At 35.6% G+C, this 20,454-nt stretch overlaps 1 protein-coding gene across 1 annotated transcript in view; it reads right to left on the bottom strand.

Moving 5' to 3' along the window:
* Nucleotides 1-10,145, bottom strand: part of LOC103181072 (catenin alpha-3) — a 245,557-nt gene extending 235,412 nt beyond the window's left edge. Inside the window, exons 1-3 of the mRNA XM_007897286.2 lie at nt 9,987-10,145; nt 9,012-9,118; nt 4,853-5,045 (exon numbers count right to left, since the gene is read on the bottom strand). Of these exons, the coding sequence (XP_007895477.2) occupies nt 4,853-5,045; nt 9,012-9,113 (295 nt within the window). The 5' untranslated portion in view covers nt 9,114-9,118; nt 9,987-10,145. The remainder of the gene's footprint in view (nt 1-4,852; nt 5,046-9,011; nt 9,119-9,986) is intronic.
* Between the last annotated feature and the right edge of the window lie 10,309 nt (nt 10,146-20,454).

Below are 20,454 nucleotides of genomic sequence, written 5' to 3'. Positions count from 1 at the left end.
TGACCAACTCTTCTCATCTATAATTGGTCACCTCTTCCATGTTATTCGAATATCCTAGGGCAGAATTAGAGTTGCACAAACCTCAAGAGAATTCAGAATCCTCTTTTTCCACTCCACCCACCCACACACATACAATCCTTAGGCTGTTTCTAAGCTTACAAGAATAGTGCTAGTGTGATGAGAACTTGACACTTCTTGTTTTATTTAAATATAAACCAGGATATATGCCTTTCATCTGCACTGCTTCTCAGATTGATGCACAGTGTAGATGGACATGGACAACATCTCTTGAAACTATCGAACAGTCATGTCAATTTAGACATGTGGAGATGATATAATCTCTACTCATTCCAAACATGATGGAACATATCTGCTTCAGGGCTTTGTATGTCATTCACCTAAATAGCTGAGAGTATAAAGTCTTCCAAGATAGTAGCCTGAGCATCATAGATTTGAGTGGGAGTTAGAGCAATTTATGGAGCATCATGCTTAGGCCACTTTTTAATTAGACACTTGTTTGTGTCGTTGTGCATGTATATCTTTGCTCTAATGTGTCTATGCCTTTCCCACCCATCTGTGAGAATCTGCATTTCTGTGTCTCTGCTCTATGTATGTTGTTTGTGTAACAGTCTCAGTTTCGCTGCCAGTTAAGTTCTCAGTTGGTTCCCTGCATCTCTGACAGTCCCCAGCTGTGAGATTCAAACATAAATCGGCAGATAACATCCGGGCATCCTTGCCATCCAATCACACGTATAGAAAAATGCACCTGCCAAATTCAATTTCTATTAGTGAAGCACATCATAAACATAGCATGAATGTCTGTGTAGAAACCAACGAGGCTTACACAACTCATGCACATCAGAGCTGATGTAAACTAGATTGAATACATCAAAGAAATGAGTACTGTGTGTTGACAGTGACAGTAATAGAAACACAATTTATTTACGTAACCAACCATCACTAACTCACATAAGATGCTTCTTCAAAGAGTACTATTTGCACTTGCACATATTAATTGTTGTCCTGCTTTGACCTGGTCTCCTGTAATATGAAAAAGCATTTGTCTATTGCAAGAGTCCACATGGATAAATGTTTTATTATTCTACATTCTTGTCTCCACGTTAGGTGATGAATTACTATGGTTTTGCCAACAATTTAGTACAAACTCAATGTTTAAATTGGGGTTGAACCAATGTGCATCATATTGGAGGTCTAACCCAAGAGTATAAATACTGGTGGGCTTCATCCATTTTTAATGGTTTCAACAGGATCTGCCTTAGTATGTGGCATCTCTTTATGGTGTGCAAAAAAAAGGAGAAAAAGAAATTGGAGAGATAAACTATAACAAGTTTTTTTTTCTGTTTTCTTTCCTCCATTTTTAAACACTAAGTGGAAGACCTGTTGAAATCATTTGAAAAAGTCATCAGAACGAATCCGCAGAGCTACATTTCAAAGAAATGTTCAGAATAAAACCTGGGTGTAAAATGTAGCATTTTGGAACCCACCCCAAAATAATTACTAATTAGCTCTCCAGTGATTGTTATTTCTGATTTCCAGCTCATCATATTATCTACGGGGTTAAAAAAAAATCAAGGTCAATAAGGTCATGAACTAACATTGGTTACCAGCTAGCTCAATGACCGAGGTTTTAAAAATGATCCATCTTCATTGCATTTAATTTCTTTCCTGTGCTGTGCATCCCTCCACCCACCCCACCACCACTTCCCCCTTTTGTTTTTATGCAGCATGCTCAGAGTTTTTTTAAGCTTCTTTAAACTTCTTTGTTCTATTTCTATTTTTTGCTTGAACAGTTGTTCTGTTTCTGTACTGCTCCGTTCAGTGGCAAAAATCAGTTACTACAGCAAACAGTTTACCCTGACCTTCATTCCAGCACTGTTCAGTGGGAAGAATCAGTCACCACCAATGTAAAGGTTAAGTATTAGATTTCACAGAGGCATTTTGTGCTTAACCTCTACCACACTGAGGTTTTTGATTACCTCACACTACAAATGACTTTATTAATGTTCCTTCTGGTAAAGAAAGTTAATAAAAACAAAACTAACTCCTTCCACAGCACTGCTAGAGAATTCCGTTTTTTTTTTAAAAAGACTTTGTAAAAATCTGGCTTTAAGAATCATCAAAACGAACATAAATTGGAATTAACATAGGAAACTTGATATAGTCCTAAATTGAAGATTTTTTAAAATCTGTGTCCTGCTAACATGTCAAGATATTTTGTTGTAAATACTTGTATGTTTGGGAGTTGCTTCTCCCGGACATTTCAAGAAAGTGGGAGACATAGATTTCATTCACACCCACCTGATAAGATGATAAAAAGTATTATACCATTTGCATGACAAGCCTTTGGCAACACTACAATAAAGAAAAATAAATTGGTTCAACATCACGTCACCATCTCCAAAAAGAAATTGAATAGCAAGATGATGCTGGCCTCCACAATTTTGACTTGCACGTACGAGTTCTGGTCTCTGCTATCTTTAGGCAATCAGGAATTTAAAATTACAGCAACAGCTTTCCAAACATTCCCGTTTAAATTAAAATGAAGTGGGGGCAATGAGTATGGGTGGGGGGTGGGAGGAGGTTTCAAGAAGGAAAATTAGTTGCAGTTGGAGCTCTACAAAGACGCAATACATTAGTTTGGATACTGTTATAATAAAGATTGCCAGTTAGGAATCTTTGGAAAGCACCACCTTAAAAGCTTGTGTGAGTTTGAATGACGGTATGAGTTACTGTTCAGCATTCCAAACACAGCTGCACTACTACCCACAATCGAATTTTAATCAGCTGACAAGTGAGAATACTAAGGCGACTATATTTAGTAATATGCACCAGCCTTCCATATTTCATTTCATTCTGCAGAACCACATTTGCACCATGGGGCCAAGTTTCTATCCATACAAGTAAGAAGTTTTTTTAAAAAAATGACAAACGCAAGCAAAATTTGAAAGACTTAAAGGCTCAATTCATTTGTTGCACTAAACATACAAATGTCAAAATGATTGTCGTTTTGGTGCTAATAATCACAGCTGTACTGTAATTTTGTGTCACAGAAAGCCTGTACTATGAACAGTCACAGTCTGTACTGTGAATAATCATTCCATTCTATACTCAGTTCCAGCTCAAATGTACTTTCTATATAACTATGTCGATCGTTACAGCACAACAGGTAAATGGGATAAAATTGTATCTGTTAACCAATAGCTTCAGAAATTATATTTCATGTCATGCAACATGATGATTGAGAGGGGACCTAATAATTGTGTTTAAGATTATGAAATGATTTGAGAGGGTGGAAGTTGATAAGCTGTTCCACTTGTTGGGCAGGCACAAATGTAAGGAGACTACTAGTAGATCTAAAAGGGATTTAAGAGACACCTCTTCACGGAGCAGGTGGTAAGAATGTGAAACTTTGGACTTGTAATACCAGATGGCCAGAATACTTGAAATCACTTAAAATGTTTCTTATTTAGGAGTATATTAGCTCTTTAATTTTAAATTAAAAGATCCCACAGAAGACTAGGTTTCCACATGGTATTGTGAAGATACTATGCAACCAAACTTCACAGTAGATCATAACTGAGGTATAGCTTGCGGTTTATTAGATCTCATCCATCTAGAATTCCCGACTGTCTGCCCATTAAAACATTAAGCAGTTCCTTGAATGAATCGAGTAACCTGGTCTCTTCCAGCTGTCAACTGCCCTTTGTGTAAAGAAATACTCTCTGATGTCTGTCCTACAATTGCCCTTCACATTCCTGATTCTGTGCCCTCTTACCCTCGTGTCTTGGTATATCTGAAAGTATTGTTCTGGATTTATTTTCTCTGCACCATTAATGATCTTACTTACCCGATAAGGTCCTGTCTGAAACAACGCTTTTGTTTCAGACATGCTTATCTAGTCATTCTTCATATGTCTTCCCTTGAATATTTGGGGTCAGCCTAATTGCTTTCCTCTGCACTTCCTTGAGAGCCTGGCCGACCAGCATAAAGTACTCCAAATCCAACCTGACCAGAGAACTCTACAGTTTGAGTGTCTGGAGACCTAAATTCAATTGATTTGTTAATGTAACTGAGCATCCCATTTGCCTTATTTACAACTGCTTCACACTGTTCAGACATGGGGAGCAATAAGCCAAATAACTGCCCTAGATCTCTTTCAGTATCCTCTCTGACAACTCCTGTCACATCCAGGCGTCTCCTGTTTTAACTTTCTATACACAGTGCCTTGCATAATTGAAATAAAACTGTCGTTATACATTAACTTCTTTCTTTTGTCACAATATATACCGCTTTGTAAATATTGTACTGCTGAACATGACCTGCTCAACTGTCTTAGTTCTACAGTGCATGTGAGTTGTTTGGTGCTCTTCATTCATGGGTGAAGTACTATAAATAGCAGGTTACTCTCCAATAACTGGTACACAGATGTCCATTAGATTTTATCTCGTAAACGTAGATAGATATGAATGAACCACATGTTAGGCATAGTAATACAATTAATATGTAGTTGGCTTCAATGCAATTCTCCATTTCCCTTTCACCCGGTATACAATATTTCTGCAACTTCATTAAACATATTTTTCTGCCCTTACATTGCTTTTCTTAGTTAATATTAAGTTCAGTTTCTGACAATAAAAACACCATTTTTCTTCTAGATTATGATAATTAGAGGAATCAAATACATTAAAGAAAACAATTACTACCATCTGCATAGATCTCTTCATTCTCTTTAGTAAATAAAGGGTTATGAATGCTAACACAGCATTCTAAATACTTCACTCAAGAATAACTATGTGAAGGGATATTGATCCTATCTGGATCATAAACTCACCTTCTTTACGAACATGCTGAACTGCTGTTGTAAGTTCTTCCTTCAAAAACGTACTTTCTTTTGCAATCTGATCCCCTTTCTCAATTAAGTTGTTGGTAGCTTCTTCCACTGACAGTAAAAGAACACGAGCCCTCTTTGATTGTCCCTTTTTATTCTTTGAAGGGTTTTTTACACAGTTCATTAATGTTGTGACCTAAAATGTGAATGAGAAAAACATTACTACAAATTTTACAGAAGTCTGAACTGATCTCCTACAGCACCTCTAGTGAATTTCATTCTAGTTTCATCCTGATCGGTCTTTTATTAAAATGCTCCTGTATATTTCTATACATTTTTGCAATGGCCTTTCTGTTAGAAGTATATATTGCAATGACTGTATTATATTGTACTATGTATTTTTTGAGTAGGAGGGCTTGCAGCCTCTAACACCAAGCTGACTAAGCCTAGAATAATGCAATTCTCTCTCTCAATGAATTATGTAAAGCTGAAATAAACATCATAATAATAGTAATCTTTGCATTTGATACATTATTACATTGTTGAGATATCTCAAAGCGCTTCACAGGATATCCTATAAAGTGTAAAGTGTCACAGGATATACTGTAAAGTGTGTATTTTGTGGGCAAAACACAGCAGCCATGTCTCACAGCAGTTTCTGCACAGCAATGTCCCCCAAAACAGCCATGGAGTGAGTGACCAATTTTATTTGTGAGAGACAAGAAGGAAATAATACTAGTATTTTTACAAGGTTATTTTTGAAAATTTTATTGGTGTTTATCAAATTATACAAGGGAGAACACAGTCACGTAAGTGTACTGATTTAGGCCTTTGTAGAATTAGAATATCTGCACTCTTTTGTCTTATTGATATAAGATTTAAATCCATTCTCGTTTGATTAGATAAAAAGTAAACTGAACAATCAGTAGCAATCAAATTATTTCAAAGAAAGAAAACATTAATCAATACATTTCTCCATTAAATAAAATGGACCATAATATGGATGTGTAAAGCTGGAATGTAAATAGCTCTGGCAAAAAATGACTACTATCCCACCAAATTATGTTCCGCCTTCCAGCAAAAAATCTTTATCATTCACCTCTTTACCCATCTTTAAGGATTGAAATTATTAATGTTGATTAATAATAATAATTATAATAATACTTGCATTTGATATAGCACCTTATCACATCTTCGAGACATCTCAAAGTGCTTCAAAGAATATCCTGTAAAGTGAATTGACTGTATATTTTGTGGGCAAAACGCGGCAGCCAGTGTCCCACAAATAGTCATGGATAACCCCTTAAAATAACCATGAAAAAATGGCTTGATATCTCTACTGTTGAGAACACAATTGTGGCCATATAAAAAACTAAAATAAAGATGCATAAGGTGATTGCTAGCTATAAATTTTAATGCAGAGGATAATGCAGCCAACATCTTCCCAATTAACATATTCTGCATATTTAAGTGTTACTACATTAATGCTATGCTAGCATGCATGCCAAGTCTCCCTAATACAAAATAGGGTGTGCATGTTTTGGGGGCATTTTTAAGTCTATATTTACAGCATGAAAGGAAGATAAATAGTAAATTAATTTGCTACAAAATAGAATATTTATCAAAATATATCTTCTTCCAGAACATTTGGGTTTTGTTTTCTATTATTAGACCTACCATCACCAGTGCAGAATAGGTCTCCATTACTAATGTACCAGGCATTCAAACAGAGGTATTTGCTGACAGTTACATAAAAGTTGGCACAGTTCATTTCCAATACTAACAGGCAGTTATTTTGTTCAGTGGCTTAAATGTACAAAGACACCATGCAGTGACCTACAAACTGAAAAGATTTGAATGAATAAAGTTTTTCAATCTATTCATTAACAAATCCCAATTTAGTTTTTTGGCATTTTGCAGAATGTCAAATATGTAACAGTAACAAGCTACAGTGAACAGCAGCATATAAACTGTGTGAGAACCTGTCCACAGTAAGGACATCTCTGTATGTCCCATTTTATTCTAACAACCCTGAAACAAAAAAAACACTTATGTAAATTCTACCTCATCTCTCTCTGTTACTTTCTCCTTTCTTTTTCTCTCTGTCTGTCTCATGTATTGATCTTGTACTTAACTTCAGCTGAGAATGTATTAGGCAATATGAACTGCTGAGTCCCATGGGAGGGCATTCTAAATCAGGACTTCTTCTCACAGTGTATGTATGTTTTTAATCAGCAGTACAAAATCAATCTTGTTAAACAGTTAGTCAGCTACCACAAAGCTATTCCAGGTCCACAGAATTTATCACAACTGCTGCTTTTTTTCTTAAAAATCACAAGAAATGTAAAAATATATAACATTTTAATAAAAAAATTTGCAAATGTACAAAAGTGGTGCTTTCTGTGCGTAGGCAAGAAGTGGGGTTTACACAATGTCCTGAAAATGGCTGACACCAATGTAACTTCCTGCACACTGTGCATGCACACTGCCTTCCCTTGTTAAAAAATGGCCAACTTCCAAATCATCAGTTTGTTGCCAATGTCACTTCTTGTGCATGTGAGCTATCAGCAAGTGTTTTCCGCACATATCACATAGCACAGGAAGTAACATCGGTGTAACCTGATGAGCCAGAAGTCAACCATTTTTGCATGCAGGAAGCTGGCTGGTCCACACGCTGAAACGAACCTCAGTTCCACAGGGCTTCTGCCTCGTGGGCAAACCTACCTTTAAAGGAAGGGCGGGCTTTATGATGGGGCTCTGCTGTAATTTGAAACTAACATAGAATGCATTTTTGTGAGTGGGCTTAAAATAGGAATCTAAATGCGATACCATCATCAAACCAAATACCTGTACATCATGACGGCACCAAACAAATAAGGCACTAAAGGAAAAAACGGCTAGTTTTGATTTACAGAAGGTCTATTTAGGCTAATTTAAATCTTTAGCTCTTTGATATATTAGAATTGGTTTAAACAGTAACATAAATGTAGTTACTTCTATAATTCTACATTTGGGAGTCAACTGAATTACAGATTAAAATATTGTAGCTGTTTTCCAAGTTATTAAAATATAAGTGAAGATAAATTCCACCTGGACCTAAATTTGCTCTATTTATACAGCACTTTAGACTGCCTCGAAACTGGCAACTTCTTCAATGTAGCCTAAATGTTAGAGCTGGCTTTCAGGAAGTTCCTTCTGAATCTAGAAAATCAACTTGAATTTAATAAAATAGCTTAAATCTTAAAATCAGGTGGAATTACTTCCAAGGGGTGACATATTCTGCTTGCCATTGAGTGTTGCACTTTTGACCATGTTATAAATGAACATCACAAACCAAACATAATGTTACCTGCCACCCCCCCACCCATATCTCCCTAATATCTCTCAAAAGTAGCATTTGTGCTTAATTTTGGTTTCAGACACTGCTCCTTAGAATTCAATCCAACCGTAATCTCCCACCTGCTGTCTCCAACAAGAGAGGACAAAATTGGCAGGATATATTGATACCATATGGGTAAGGACCATCAGTCATTTTTAACCAATTTTAAATGCAAATTTGCAATTTATCCATATTTCTGCATAGAAGGCTAAGAAGCCATCAGTTTTAGAAATAAACTCAAAAGGATATTTGCACAATATATATGAACACACCTTTGAGTATATTCCTAATGCAAGAGGTTAGCAGATGTTCTAAAATAAATCCCAATTTGCACTTTATTTGTGTTACATTCCTGATTTTTCCCCCCTTTTTGACAAAAAATAGCAACAACAAGATTACATTTGTATAGCGCTTTTCACGTTGAGAGGACGTCCCAAGGCACTGGACAGAGTATAGCATTTTAGAAAATAGGTTTTTATTTTGTGAATAAAACAATAATTGTCCTTACATATGAGAGGCAAACACATTATGCTGCAATATTAAGGAGATACGATTTAGTTTTCTTTGTTTAAATTTATAGAGTTTTGACTGATTTGAGTGTGAAATAATGAAGTCAACAACAACGACAACTACACAGGGTAGCATCTCAGAGTGCTCGATTTTCCAACAGTGATTTTTCACAATTAAACTATTCCATCCATGTCAACCATGTTTTAGATGAAGTACAACAATAAACCTATTTGCATGTGTTGATATATTCCATTTGGATTATCAAAAACTCACTTGTATTATCAAGGGCTCAATTAACTTTTCCACAGTTAAAGTCCTGATCTGAAGATCTTTTGTGTCCATTTTCAGTGGAACATTTGGTTTTGCAGAAGTCATTTCACCTAACAAAATAAATATAAAACTTTATTTAGTACAAGTACTGAAGCACTTTATTTACACCCATCTTTGTTATTTCAATATATAAGTTTGTTCTAAAACTTAAAAGTAGAGCATACTATTCAAACATTACTTCCCTATAAGACTGTAAGACACAGAGAATAAATGATGGCCAGTTATACAAGTTTCCACATTTTGAATCAGAAAACTACTGCTTATCCATTAAAATAATAAAATGACTGGAAATACACAAAATAATCTAGATAATGTTTTAGTGACAAAATGACTTCTGCTTCAATAAAATGAATGCAGAATATTAATCTGATATTTGATAAATGAAATGAATTAAGAAGTTATAATTCTTAAAACTTTAGAAATGTGCACATTGCTATCTGCAGAAAGTTCAATTATAGATCAATACACTAATTAGCTCAGAGAACACAATAGCTCTATTATCTTTCCCCAAATGCTTTTCATAGTTTGGCTTAAGGCCGTGAATGTGCTATTGTCCTAAATAAACTTTCAGACTGGTGGAAGCCACACAACTTGTTACAATAACTTCAGAGGTACCATCAAACACCTAAGCTTCTTTCCACTGTTAATGTATCCATGTCAATGAATTAATAAACATTAATTTTTCAGTCACACTAATATACAGTATCTACAAACACTCATATTCATGAATATGTGATTTACTTGTTGCTCATTTTGTTGCACTATTTGTGCTGTTCTTCATACCAAGAGGGAAGAAGAAAAGTTTGTGAAATTGACTTGTTTGATCGTGTATTGATATAAATAGCAACAAGAAATCTTTCCTCTTGTACTTTTATTCTACTTCTTTTGCATCAGTTGTCACAGAAACAAATTACTCACCACATTCAAAATTCTTATATTGTTCAGAAGTGAGCGATATTATTCAGAAGTTGAAATTGTTCCAGTGGTAAACGTTTAGCAAGTACAAATGCGAGAACTGTAGAAAAGCTGGTGGTGAGAAGAAAAGTCAGAGGAGAGTCAGCTGTGAAGAATGCAGTTGACACAAGATCAGCTCCAAAAGAGGGAGCTGGAGTCAGGAATGGATGATCAGCTATAAATGTAGCAACTGCTGTCACAACAGGGTCAGCTAGAAATAAATAACTGTCAGGAAGGGACAAGTTGTGAAAAAAGAGTTGTCAGGTCTGTCAGAATCAGCTGGGAAAACTCGAGTTATTGCCTGCAGGGTTGATAGGAAACTTGCTTCCTGAGCAGACAGCAAAACCATAAATGTTTTTTATTACTTTCTGTTATTTACCGACTAATTACCAATTCATAAAGTTTCCTTACTCCAAACGCCTGCCTGATAATAATCCCTCAAAAAAAACAATAATAAATTGGTCATTTCAATCCTACCATTTGCAGGACACTGGCTGCTGCATTCCGCCCACAAATATACAGTCAATTCACTTTACAGTTTATTCTGTGAAGCACTTTGAGATGTCTAGAAGACGTGAAAACGCTATATCAAATGCAAGGATTATTATTATTATTATGGAAAACAAAAAAAATTCTGCTCTGTGGAAGCAGAGGAATTACAAAAAGGCCAGAAACTGCATGATTTTGGCCTGGTTTGAGTGAAATGAGCAGTTTAACTGGTTCAATCCAGCAACACATGAATGTGAACTGGGAGAATCTCTCATCCCTTGCTTTTGTCAAACAACGCTTCACACTTTCCAGACACGGGCACATACGGTGTCAGTCTCTCATTTGTTCCCCAACATCTTCCTTTTGGTTTTTCTCTACTTTCTTTGTCTCTCTGAGTGTAATTTGCAGGTTATGCTTGTCTTGTGTAAACACACATGTAGAGGAAATTACAAGCAGATGCCTTTAATTATGAAATTAACAAGCAATGTGTCTATAATCCTTTCATGACTAATTATATAATTGGACCCACCCTCATGCAATAATTCTCTCTGTACACATCTGCGTGGAGAAACATACAGTCAATTCACTTTACAATATATTTAAAACGGCTGGAAGATGTGAAAAGCACTATATCAAATCGAAGGATTANTTTTTATTATTACATGGTTTACACTTGGTTGGCATAACCTGAAACTTGAAACTTAGACCTCATTGTAGACTTCTCAATGACTGCAACTGGAGTAAACACTACGTTCACCTGTGCATCTGACCTAAAAGAGAAGTTGAGTAGTTATTATGATCTCATAGTTAAGAATGACAGTAATATGATTAAAACTATGGTAGATAAAGTCTGATTCATTTTTCTAGGATTTTTCACTGACTCCAGGCAGAAGAAGATTACACCACGTCTAGGAGCTAAGTAATTGAGTTACTAATTTCAGAATACAGCATAAGTGTAATAATATTGAGATCATTACAATTTAAAGTCCAGTAAATTTATATTTCCAATTTCTATATTTATACTATGGAAAAGAGAAATTCAACCTAACACAGGCATTGAGGAAATAAGATGTGGATTATGTAATTTTAGTTGCTATAGTAATAATCTTTCATAATAATTTATTTTACATCTAGTCATTATCATTACTCTTCATGCAGCAGGGAGAAGATGCAAACCTTTGCTTCAAGCAATAAAAATAATATTTTATATGGGATTTCAGTTTTCCTGCTTCTGACTCCTGGCATAACACCAGATCTCTTTTAAAAGTGACAGAAAGCTTGCTGAGTTTCTATTTCTCAAACTTCACTCTCTTCATATCTCTTGTGCATAATTTGTTCCTTTCTGGTTCAGGACTAAGCAACAAATAGTTCAATAAATTGATATCTATGTATATGTAATATACATAGCATAAATATTACAGCAATAGTCCTGTACAATCACTACTACAAATATTTTCACACAGTTCTATTTTTCCGATTTGCTCTGACATTTTCATAATTTCAATGTGTCTTGATGTATTTTACTCACTAATGTGATCAAAATTGCAACAATTTATATTCCACAGACTTGCTAAATTGCGACCAGCTGTTCTTAATAGCAGGTATAATTCAGAAATGAGCCAGAAGAAAACTAGCACAGTATAACTAATTTCTTGGAATATTTTAAATTGTTTTCCAGGACAAGGGTACTCAGAATCCTCAAGAATACTAGTCCTGATTTGGTAAGTAAGCGAAGCAAAGAGTGACAAGTGACTGAAATTAGCATCTGTGAGTGGGCAAGGGGAATTGGCAGTGACAAACTACCCTGTGATATGTTAGCCACAGGAGACATGTGAACAGGCACAACACTTCCATTGATGGATAGATAGCCGTGTGTAGAGAATGGTCTGAAAGTCATTGTATGCTTATTCTGTTTCAAACTGAATTCATAAAAGGTAATTATGTCTTAAGTTACTGTTTGTACATTTTCACAACTTTTATAACTTATGCTGATGACAGCTAAGATCTATTGAGTACTGTACTTATATTTTTGACTGGACTTTGTAACCTGTTGTGGTATTAAACAAAATGAAATGGTTCGACCAATCAGCATTTAATCCCACCACACTCACAATCTTAAATTTTCTGTGTTTCTACATCCTTTATTCTGCATCATAATTTGCTGCTGCATTCGCCTTCAATTACACAGTCATTGGACATAACAGTAACTACACTGAAGTGGTTGGAAACATTTCAGTGTGATGAGGAACTGTATCAAATGTATGGATATTTTGTATTTAAATTTGCCTTAGCACATTTATAATAATAGCTTACAACAAAAAGATGAGAGAAATCGCATTAATTGTATCACTTGATTTTCTAATGGGTTTAACTGGTCACTGTCCAATTTCCAATTCTCCAAAAAGTGAGCAACAATGTGCATGCATTATGTTAATGGTAGGAAGGCAAGAGAAGGAAATGGGTGGGGGAGTGGGGGGGGGGGGGTCATGAATTTAGTTTCCATACTGTTTTTCTCTGCTTGGTACTACGTTATAGTTTAGCATTTTCACAATTACATTTAAGTAGTTGTGGACCAGTTACTGTGAAGTGACCGTGTCAGCTGCACTACTGTGACAAAATCACATCATCACCCTCTGGATCTTCATTTCCTTATAGCTTGTGTGTAGATGCTATACTTGGATCTGCTCTTTATTGGATAGTTTCAGGTATGTTTTATACTTCCACAGTTTTGTATTGTGCCTGTGACCATCTGTGGAAAAGGCCAAAAGAGGATACAAGTGAGTGCTAAATATGTGGTGCCTTCCACACAGACAAGGTGAGTCCACCATACCATATTTTTGGATAGTGTACACCCTGCAAAAGGTCATGTCTTACTATGTCCTGCTACGTAATCCCCATTCTCTACACCTGCAAGCCACTTACCTGGCAGATCTAACGTTGTCCTAGTTTTACTGCAAAAAATAATGGAAATAACAAGGAGAAAAAACAGTGTGCCAAATAAGATTCATTGGACTGAATTTAGCCCACAGGCCATAATACATTTACCTCTGACCTAATTAAATTCTAACAGCCACTGCAGTGAATAATTCAACTACATTTTGTTTATCTTTTAAAATACAATCTTTTTTTAATCACCATCCCCATGATAAACTGTAGTCAATACTGCTCTGTTCATTTCTGTGATTGTGTTTCAAGCAGGCTTTTAAGTTGGATTTTTCCAAATCCTTCCGCGCCCTTTTGTTTGAGATCCAGTGCAGCAATATATTGCAACACATACATTAAACACTCACTTTGCTGCTTTTGAATTTTCCAAGTCAACGAAAGAATCACAGTATTCAGGCAGTACATTTCTCTCCTTACTACAAAAGTCAACATTGGTCTTAAAGAATGTAAAGATCATTCCAGAAATGTTTCAACAATGAGTTGGTTTTATTTAGGGAAATGTTTTTAAAGAAGGAGGGTTAACTTGTTCTGTAAGACTATTTTTGTGGTAACTGTGTAACTCACACATACACTAATACCAGTCGATAAGAATGTTTCTGATATATCTTCACAATCATTTCCTATAAATTGTATATTGTATCTATGTACACTTTAAATAATATTAGTATTCAGTGGGTGGGTGATATTCTGCATACATGTCCATTTATAATTAGAGTGGTCACAAAATCTCTATTCAACAATGAGGCTTTGTTATATTCCACATCTCTGCCATTACCCATTCTGCCTTCCCCATTCTACACAACATTGCTTGCCTCCCCCACTATCTCTGCTGCTGAAACCCTCATCCATGCCATCAGTATGTCCAGGCTTGACTATGCTAACTCCCTGCTCACCGGATCGGATTATTCAGAACTTATGCAGCTCGTGTCCTCTCCCCCACTAAGCTTTGCAAGCTGATCAGCCCATCCTTGTACAGCTTCACTGGCTCCCAATCCCCCAGAGGATTGAGTTGAACAACAACAACAAAATTACATTTGTACAGCATCTTTCATGTCGGGAGGACATTCCAAAGGCACTGGACAGTCAGTGCTTCGGACCCGAGCTAGGGGGTGGGATTGGGGAGGGTGGAGGGCAGGGGGGGAAGCAGGGTGATTGATCCTTGTCCTCACCTTTAAAGCCCCAACCTGTCCACTCCCTCCGCTCTGCAGGCACTGGCTTGCTCCATTTCTCCCCCTCCCCCCCACCCCGTCTGCTTCACTGTCAGCAGTGAGGTCTTCGGCCTTTCTGCCCCACCCTTGGGAACTCCATTCCAGAGCCCCCCTGGCTCACCTTCTCCCTTGCCTCTTTCAAGGCCTATCCCAAGACCTTTCTTTTCGACCGTTGTTCAGTCATCTTCCCTTTGCCACCCACCTTGTCCTTCCCCCTCTCCGCAACTCACAGCTTGGGTAAAAATCTCTCATTGTGCAGCATTTTGGGACTTCCTCCCGACGTGAAAAGAGCAATATAAATGCAATTTCTTCTTGTTATGTAGTCGCAGACAAAATCCAAAATCCATTGAATATTTTAAAGAAAATATCTGCATCCTTCATTATGTATGTCCAAATATGTTTTAATATTTGTGTCAGAAACATTTAGGCAAACAGCATGTGTGTGTACCCTGTTAACAACAACTTTATATTGACTAAGGTATCAAATTATTTTTCATTTGTAAATCGGCAACTCAAGATTTGAAAGGCATTAGCATTTACCCTGCTAAACAGAAAATCCACAGCTGGCACACCAAATACTGCAAAAAAAAATCAGTCAATTATGCAGCATAATTATTCAATAGAAATGTTTTTAACTGATCGAGGGTTTGCAGCTGATTCATTATATCACAGACAGATTATTTCAATATTAATCTGATTTCATGACAATGGAGAAAGCCCAATTTATTTTACATAGATCCTAGTCATAGGCAAGATACTGGCGCAAGACTCAAAGCTAATTTACTTTGGCATGGAGATCAATTTATGGCACAAGCTCCTTTCATCTGCAATATGCCAAATCAATCCACCAATTGTTTTGGTAAAAATCTTTGAGGAACACAAAAAACTAGGACTTTGTCACAATACCCTGTAAATGAAGAACTCAGAGTTGGAATCATCTAAAAATAATGAAGTAGAATCAATTTAGCTTCAATGCAATTTTTTTCCTGAAGTTTATAAATAAAAAGTGCAAAAGACATTGTAAAATGTTAAATCCAATTGTCTCATTTCATTGTGCTTAATCTGAATATGTAGCACCTCTTAGAAGCCTGAAACAGTGAGAGAGGAATTTGCTATCACTTTATGGCTGTTTGTGGAATATTGCTGTGCTCAAATGGGCTGCCACATTTATCTACAAATACTGTCGCTCCACTTTACAGTGAATCCTGTGAAGTTCTTTAAGGTATCCTCCCGATGTGATGAAATGCAAGGATTATCACAATAGGGGACCTAACATCTCACTATCCTGGTAGGAATGAAGTACTTGAGTGATTTAGGATTTCAGAAATAAAACCAAAAGATCAAAGACAACTGGATAGGAATTGTGGAGCTACGCATCAGTAACGATTGGTGGCAAATAAAACTTCCCTCTTCATGGATCTGTCTCCTTAATGCTTACTGTACGGGATGACAACAGACACCAATTGAAGGACACAGGAATCACAGCAATCTTTAAGAGATTTTACACCTAAAGCAACACCTGCTGATAATTAAAGTTATGATGTCCAGCAAATTTTAAAGGTATTGTCCCCTGGGCTCATAGCGCTTATTTCCTTTTATATCTGTCCTTCAGATGAGATGTTAAAACAAGGTCCTGTCTGCATGTTTAGGTGGCGTTTCTCATGGTGTGCTGGCCCTCAATCCTCCAAATAAAATTGGTCACACACTCCTTGGCTATTTGTGGGGCTTTGTTGTGCACAAAGTGTTCACCCACAAAATACACAGTCAATCCACTTTACAGGATATCCTGTTGAAGCGCTTTGAGACATCCTGACAACATGATAAGGCACGATATCAAATGCAAGGATTATTATATACTACCTTCACATAAAATGCTTTTAAGATCATATGCAATATCTGTTCTTTTCTGATGAACACCTGCTAGATTGTGTTACAGTATTTTGCAGATCTGCTAATCACTGCACTAATGCTGAGATGAAACAAATTATCAGCCTAATTGCTGAAACTTAAATTTGTGGAAAAATCATCTCATAAAAGTTGATGATCCTATTTACATGCTGATTATTGGAAACCCTATTAAAATTACAAGACAGATTTAAAAGTGTTCATTTTGAAGTTAAATATATTTTCTGCTTAATGCATGTAATGTGATTTATAATTCTATGTTTTTAATAAATTTGGTGGTTGCAAACTATGAATCTGTCCACTTGTATAATAAGCTCTAGAGTCCAAGCGTGAATGGCGCTATATAAATGCAAGTTGTTGTTATTGTAACATTACAACCAAGCCTGAATCTGCTCTATCTGAGTATTTTGCCTTAATCTATAGTGTTGTTTCTTTTGGTCACCCCATTTATAATTAATTATTTTCATTGTTTTTCTTTCCATGTGTGTTTTATTGCCTTTAAATCTTATGTTTTCTTTGTTTAGCAGTATCAGGAGCAGGTATACCTGAATGAGTTAAAAAGTGAAAGCTGGAGCATTCAGAATTAAACCTGAATCTTTATTAGTATTCTGAAGAGATCTGAAATGCTAAAACTCTCACTGGAATATTTGCTGGGTCAAGGTAGGCCAAAATAATAATTAATTAGAAAAGCTTAGATGGTTCCAATGAAATAGTGCATCCCTCAAGGTGAGAGAGGAAATATGTAACAACTATCTACAGCTATTTTAAAGTGGAAAATAGTATGTATTGAACTTAGCACGTAACTCTAGAGGACCAGCTTTGGGAGGTTGTCCATTAGATAGCTACTGAGAACTCCACATCTGTATAGAATTCTTAACTCCCTATAAAATACAAAAATATCAACAACTTGTCTTTATAGGCGGCCTTCACACAAGGTAACATTTTGGAGCCCTCAAACTAAGTTTTTAAAGATTTATATATGTTCTCCATACCTTGGGTGATAATTTGTGTTTTTCAACTGGTAAAAGTTTTGTTTTAATTGAAATGCACTTTACGTATTGAGTATTTCATGAGGGATGGAGTAGTGTATGCAGATGACTGTGCGGTAATGGAAAATGATTAGAGGGTGTTTATGATAACGAGAGATACTTTTAATTTTAGAATGGCATCTGTGTAAAATGAGGGACTGACTGTACATGATAACAATTTGTAATTTAGTCCTCCTAATTTAGTTCACCTAATTTGTTTCGCTCTGAAATGTTAAAGGCAGAGCCTAGAACCATTACTCTACAGATTAAATATGTTTAGAAATTCTTTTAGTTGTGGGTATAATTCACACATACAATAAATCTGTGGTTTGATCTTGAAATAATGCACTAGAGTCTAACTATTATAATTTATGTTGGTCTTCGGGTTGTGCTCAATAAGCTGTATGCTACTAAATTGAAAATTATTAAAATATCTATGACTATATAGAAAATCCCAGCTGGAGAATAGTTTATATCTCGACCACCACAGAGGAAAAAAGTAAGACAACAATGAAAAACAAAGCTTTGAAATGTGTGAGCAAAAATGCAGTCCTGCTATTCAAATTTTTGTTCTTCAAGGCATTAGCAGTGTCATAACTACTATGAACCCTATCTTTGTAAGCTTACCTTGCCCCCTGCTGCTCATTTCTTGAATACAATTATATATTATAAATATACAGTAATTTGCAACACAGCTAACAATATCAAATGGTCTTCTGAAAAAACACTTATCCATTTTGCGAAAAGAACTGTTTCAAAAAGAACAAGTCTATTTACACAATGAAGTAGAAAGAAAGAAAACCATTATTTTATGATTTAAAGTCATTTTAATTCAACAACCTGCTACATTCCTTAAACTCAATTTCCGTGGATTTCAATTCTATGGACATTGCACTTTGAGTCATTTAGGTCCATTTTTTTTCTCGAGATTGGAAACATACAATATGTTTACAAAACCATTTTGTAATGAATGATAGAAAGGTGAATTGTCCAAGTGGTAGATTGAAAGGTCCTGTGAGCAGATTTTCTTCTGCTTTGAATCAAATGAAAGTCCACCCAGCATTCTCTATTAAATATTCATCATCATAATAGAAAAGTTGTAATTACAAAGATTTAAGAAATTGAATTGTACACAGTCACTCCTAAGGGAGAGGTTTTCAAAGATTATAGATGGCTTGCAGACTGGTTTCAGTTAGCGAGTTGACTTAAGCACCACATGATCAATATACGGGAAATTCAAAGGTAGAATAAAGACACTAATGCCAATAATTTGTTTTTGATTATGTCTAATCTAAGTGTTATAGCCAGTATAAAAATATATTAATCTCATGCTGGCCTTTGCCCAGATGATTCAAGATATGCTTTACTTCGGTGCATAGAATGCACTGCTATAAGCTCCACCATCTACACCCAGCAAATTGAGCATTTATCTGTTGATGCAACTTCTTCTTCAGCTGGTACTTTTATTAATCTGCTGATGTACAATGAATGAAAAATAAGGGTTGCAATGGCAAACAAAGCACTATAATGCAAATATTAGATGTACACAGTTTATAAAGAAAATCATCTACAATATTCATGACTCCTGTTTAAATCACAATCTTCCAGCATGCTTCTACAGGCATGTCTCCAACTCAGATATGTATGAGAAAAGAGTTTTCATTAATTGATTTCAATGACCGTGCTTTGTTTTCTGCCATTGGTTCATTTTATTTGCCTCTCAAAGTTATTCTGCTTATGTACTTCTGAGTTTAACTAACTGCTTGCAAGGGAATAATGAGTTTGTGCTGGAGTGAAGTTGGAAAAATTCAGCTCCAAATCTCAGGTGGTTCTCTGGATCCACTGTGAAGCACTTTGGGACACCTTCTTGATGTGAAAAGTGCTAAACCAAATGTGAGGATCATTATTAATATTTATTATCATTATGATCATTATGAGAGCTAAAGTTACCAAAACATTGCAGAAACAAAATTTTGACCAAGAGTGCCAGATGATCAAGATATTTTAGGAGAAAGGTCCAGGTATAAGGAACAAATAATCCACTTAACATTGTTTTCAGAAATCAATTTGATCTCTTCGGTCACAGCTAAAAATATCTTGTGTAAAGGGTTACAAGATGGCAGAACAAATAGTAAAACTGTGAAATTGTATAGAAATCAACACTTTCCTAGAAAAATAATTTTCTCCCCCAATTGCAATTGGGAAATTAATCATATCTAATATTTGTACCTCCAAAGTTACATTGAATCAAATCTACAACTATGGGGGTACAAATATAACTACTACATGTTACTATGAAATATTAGAGATACAAATAATGTCGATTTTTTTTCTTAAAAAAAACACAGACATACACTCTTCAGCGCTCCACAGGTTAACTTGCAAAAACGTTTGGTTATTCATAGTTGTATTCGCTTCAAATCAATTTACTTCCTTTTTTGTTCTTACAAAAATATAAAGCACAGCATTTGTAGGAGCTTGGTTTTCTTTGTAGTAGCAACACATTTTGCAATTCTAATGTCAATTTGACATTTAAAGAAACTGACATGGTTGTTGCTTATTCAATTCATTTAAGTGGTATGGTCCTTTGGTCTAACAGCTATGACAACATGATGCATGGAAACACTCATTAGAATAGAAGCAGAGATCTTGTAACTTTAGAATTAAACAGCTGCAGAAAAAAAGTAAGGAATCACATTACTTAATGGACTAGATTCTTTTTGCCCTGTGGTTTTTTTTTTGCAAGGCCTGTCAAAACCAATTTTTCATCACAATTTGTATGTGTTATCTATTTGTACAGCCCCATGAAATTCTTTATTTTTTTGCTTTTATTTTGCAGGAATTTCATGTTATTTTGTT

The sequence above is a fragment of the Callorhinchus milii genome, unplaced genomic scaffold (genome assembly GCF_018977255.1).
Source record: "Callorhinchus milii isolate IMCB2004 unplaced genomic scaffold, IMCB_Cmil_1.0 Scaffold7, whole genome shotgun sequence".
Classification (NCBI taxonomy): domain Eukaryota; kingdom Metazoa; phylum Chordata; class Chondrichthyes; order Chimaeriformes; family Callorhinchidae; genus Callorhinchus; species Callorhinchus milii.
The sequence above is the reverse complement of the archived record's forward strand: the minus strand, read 5'-3'. Positions and strand labels throughout refer to the sequence as shown.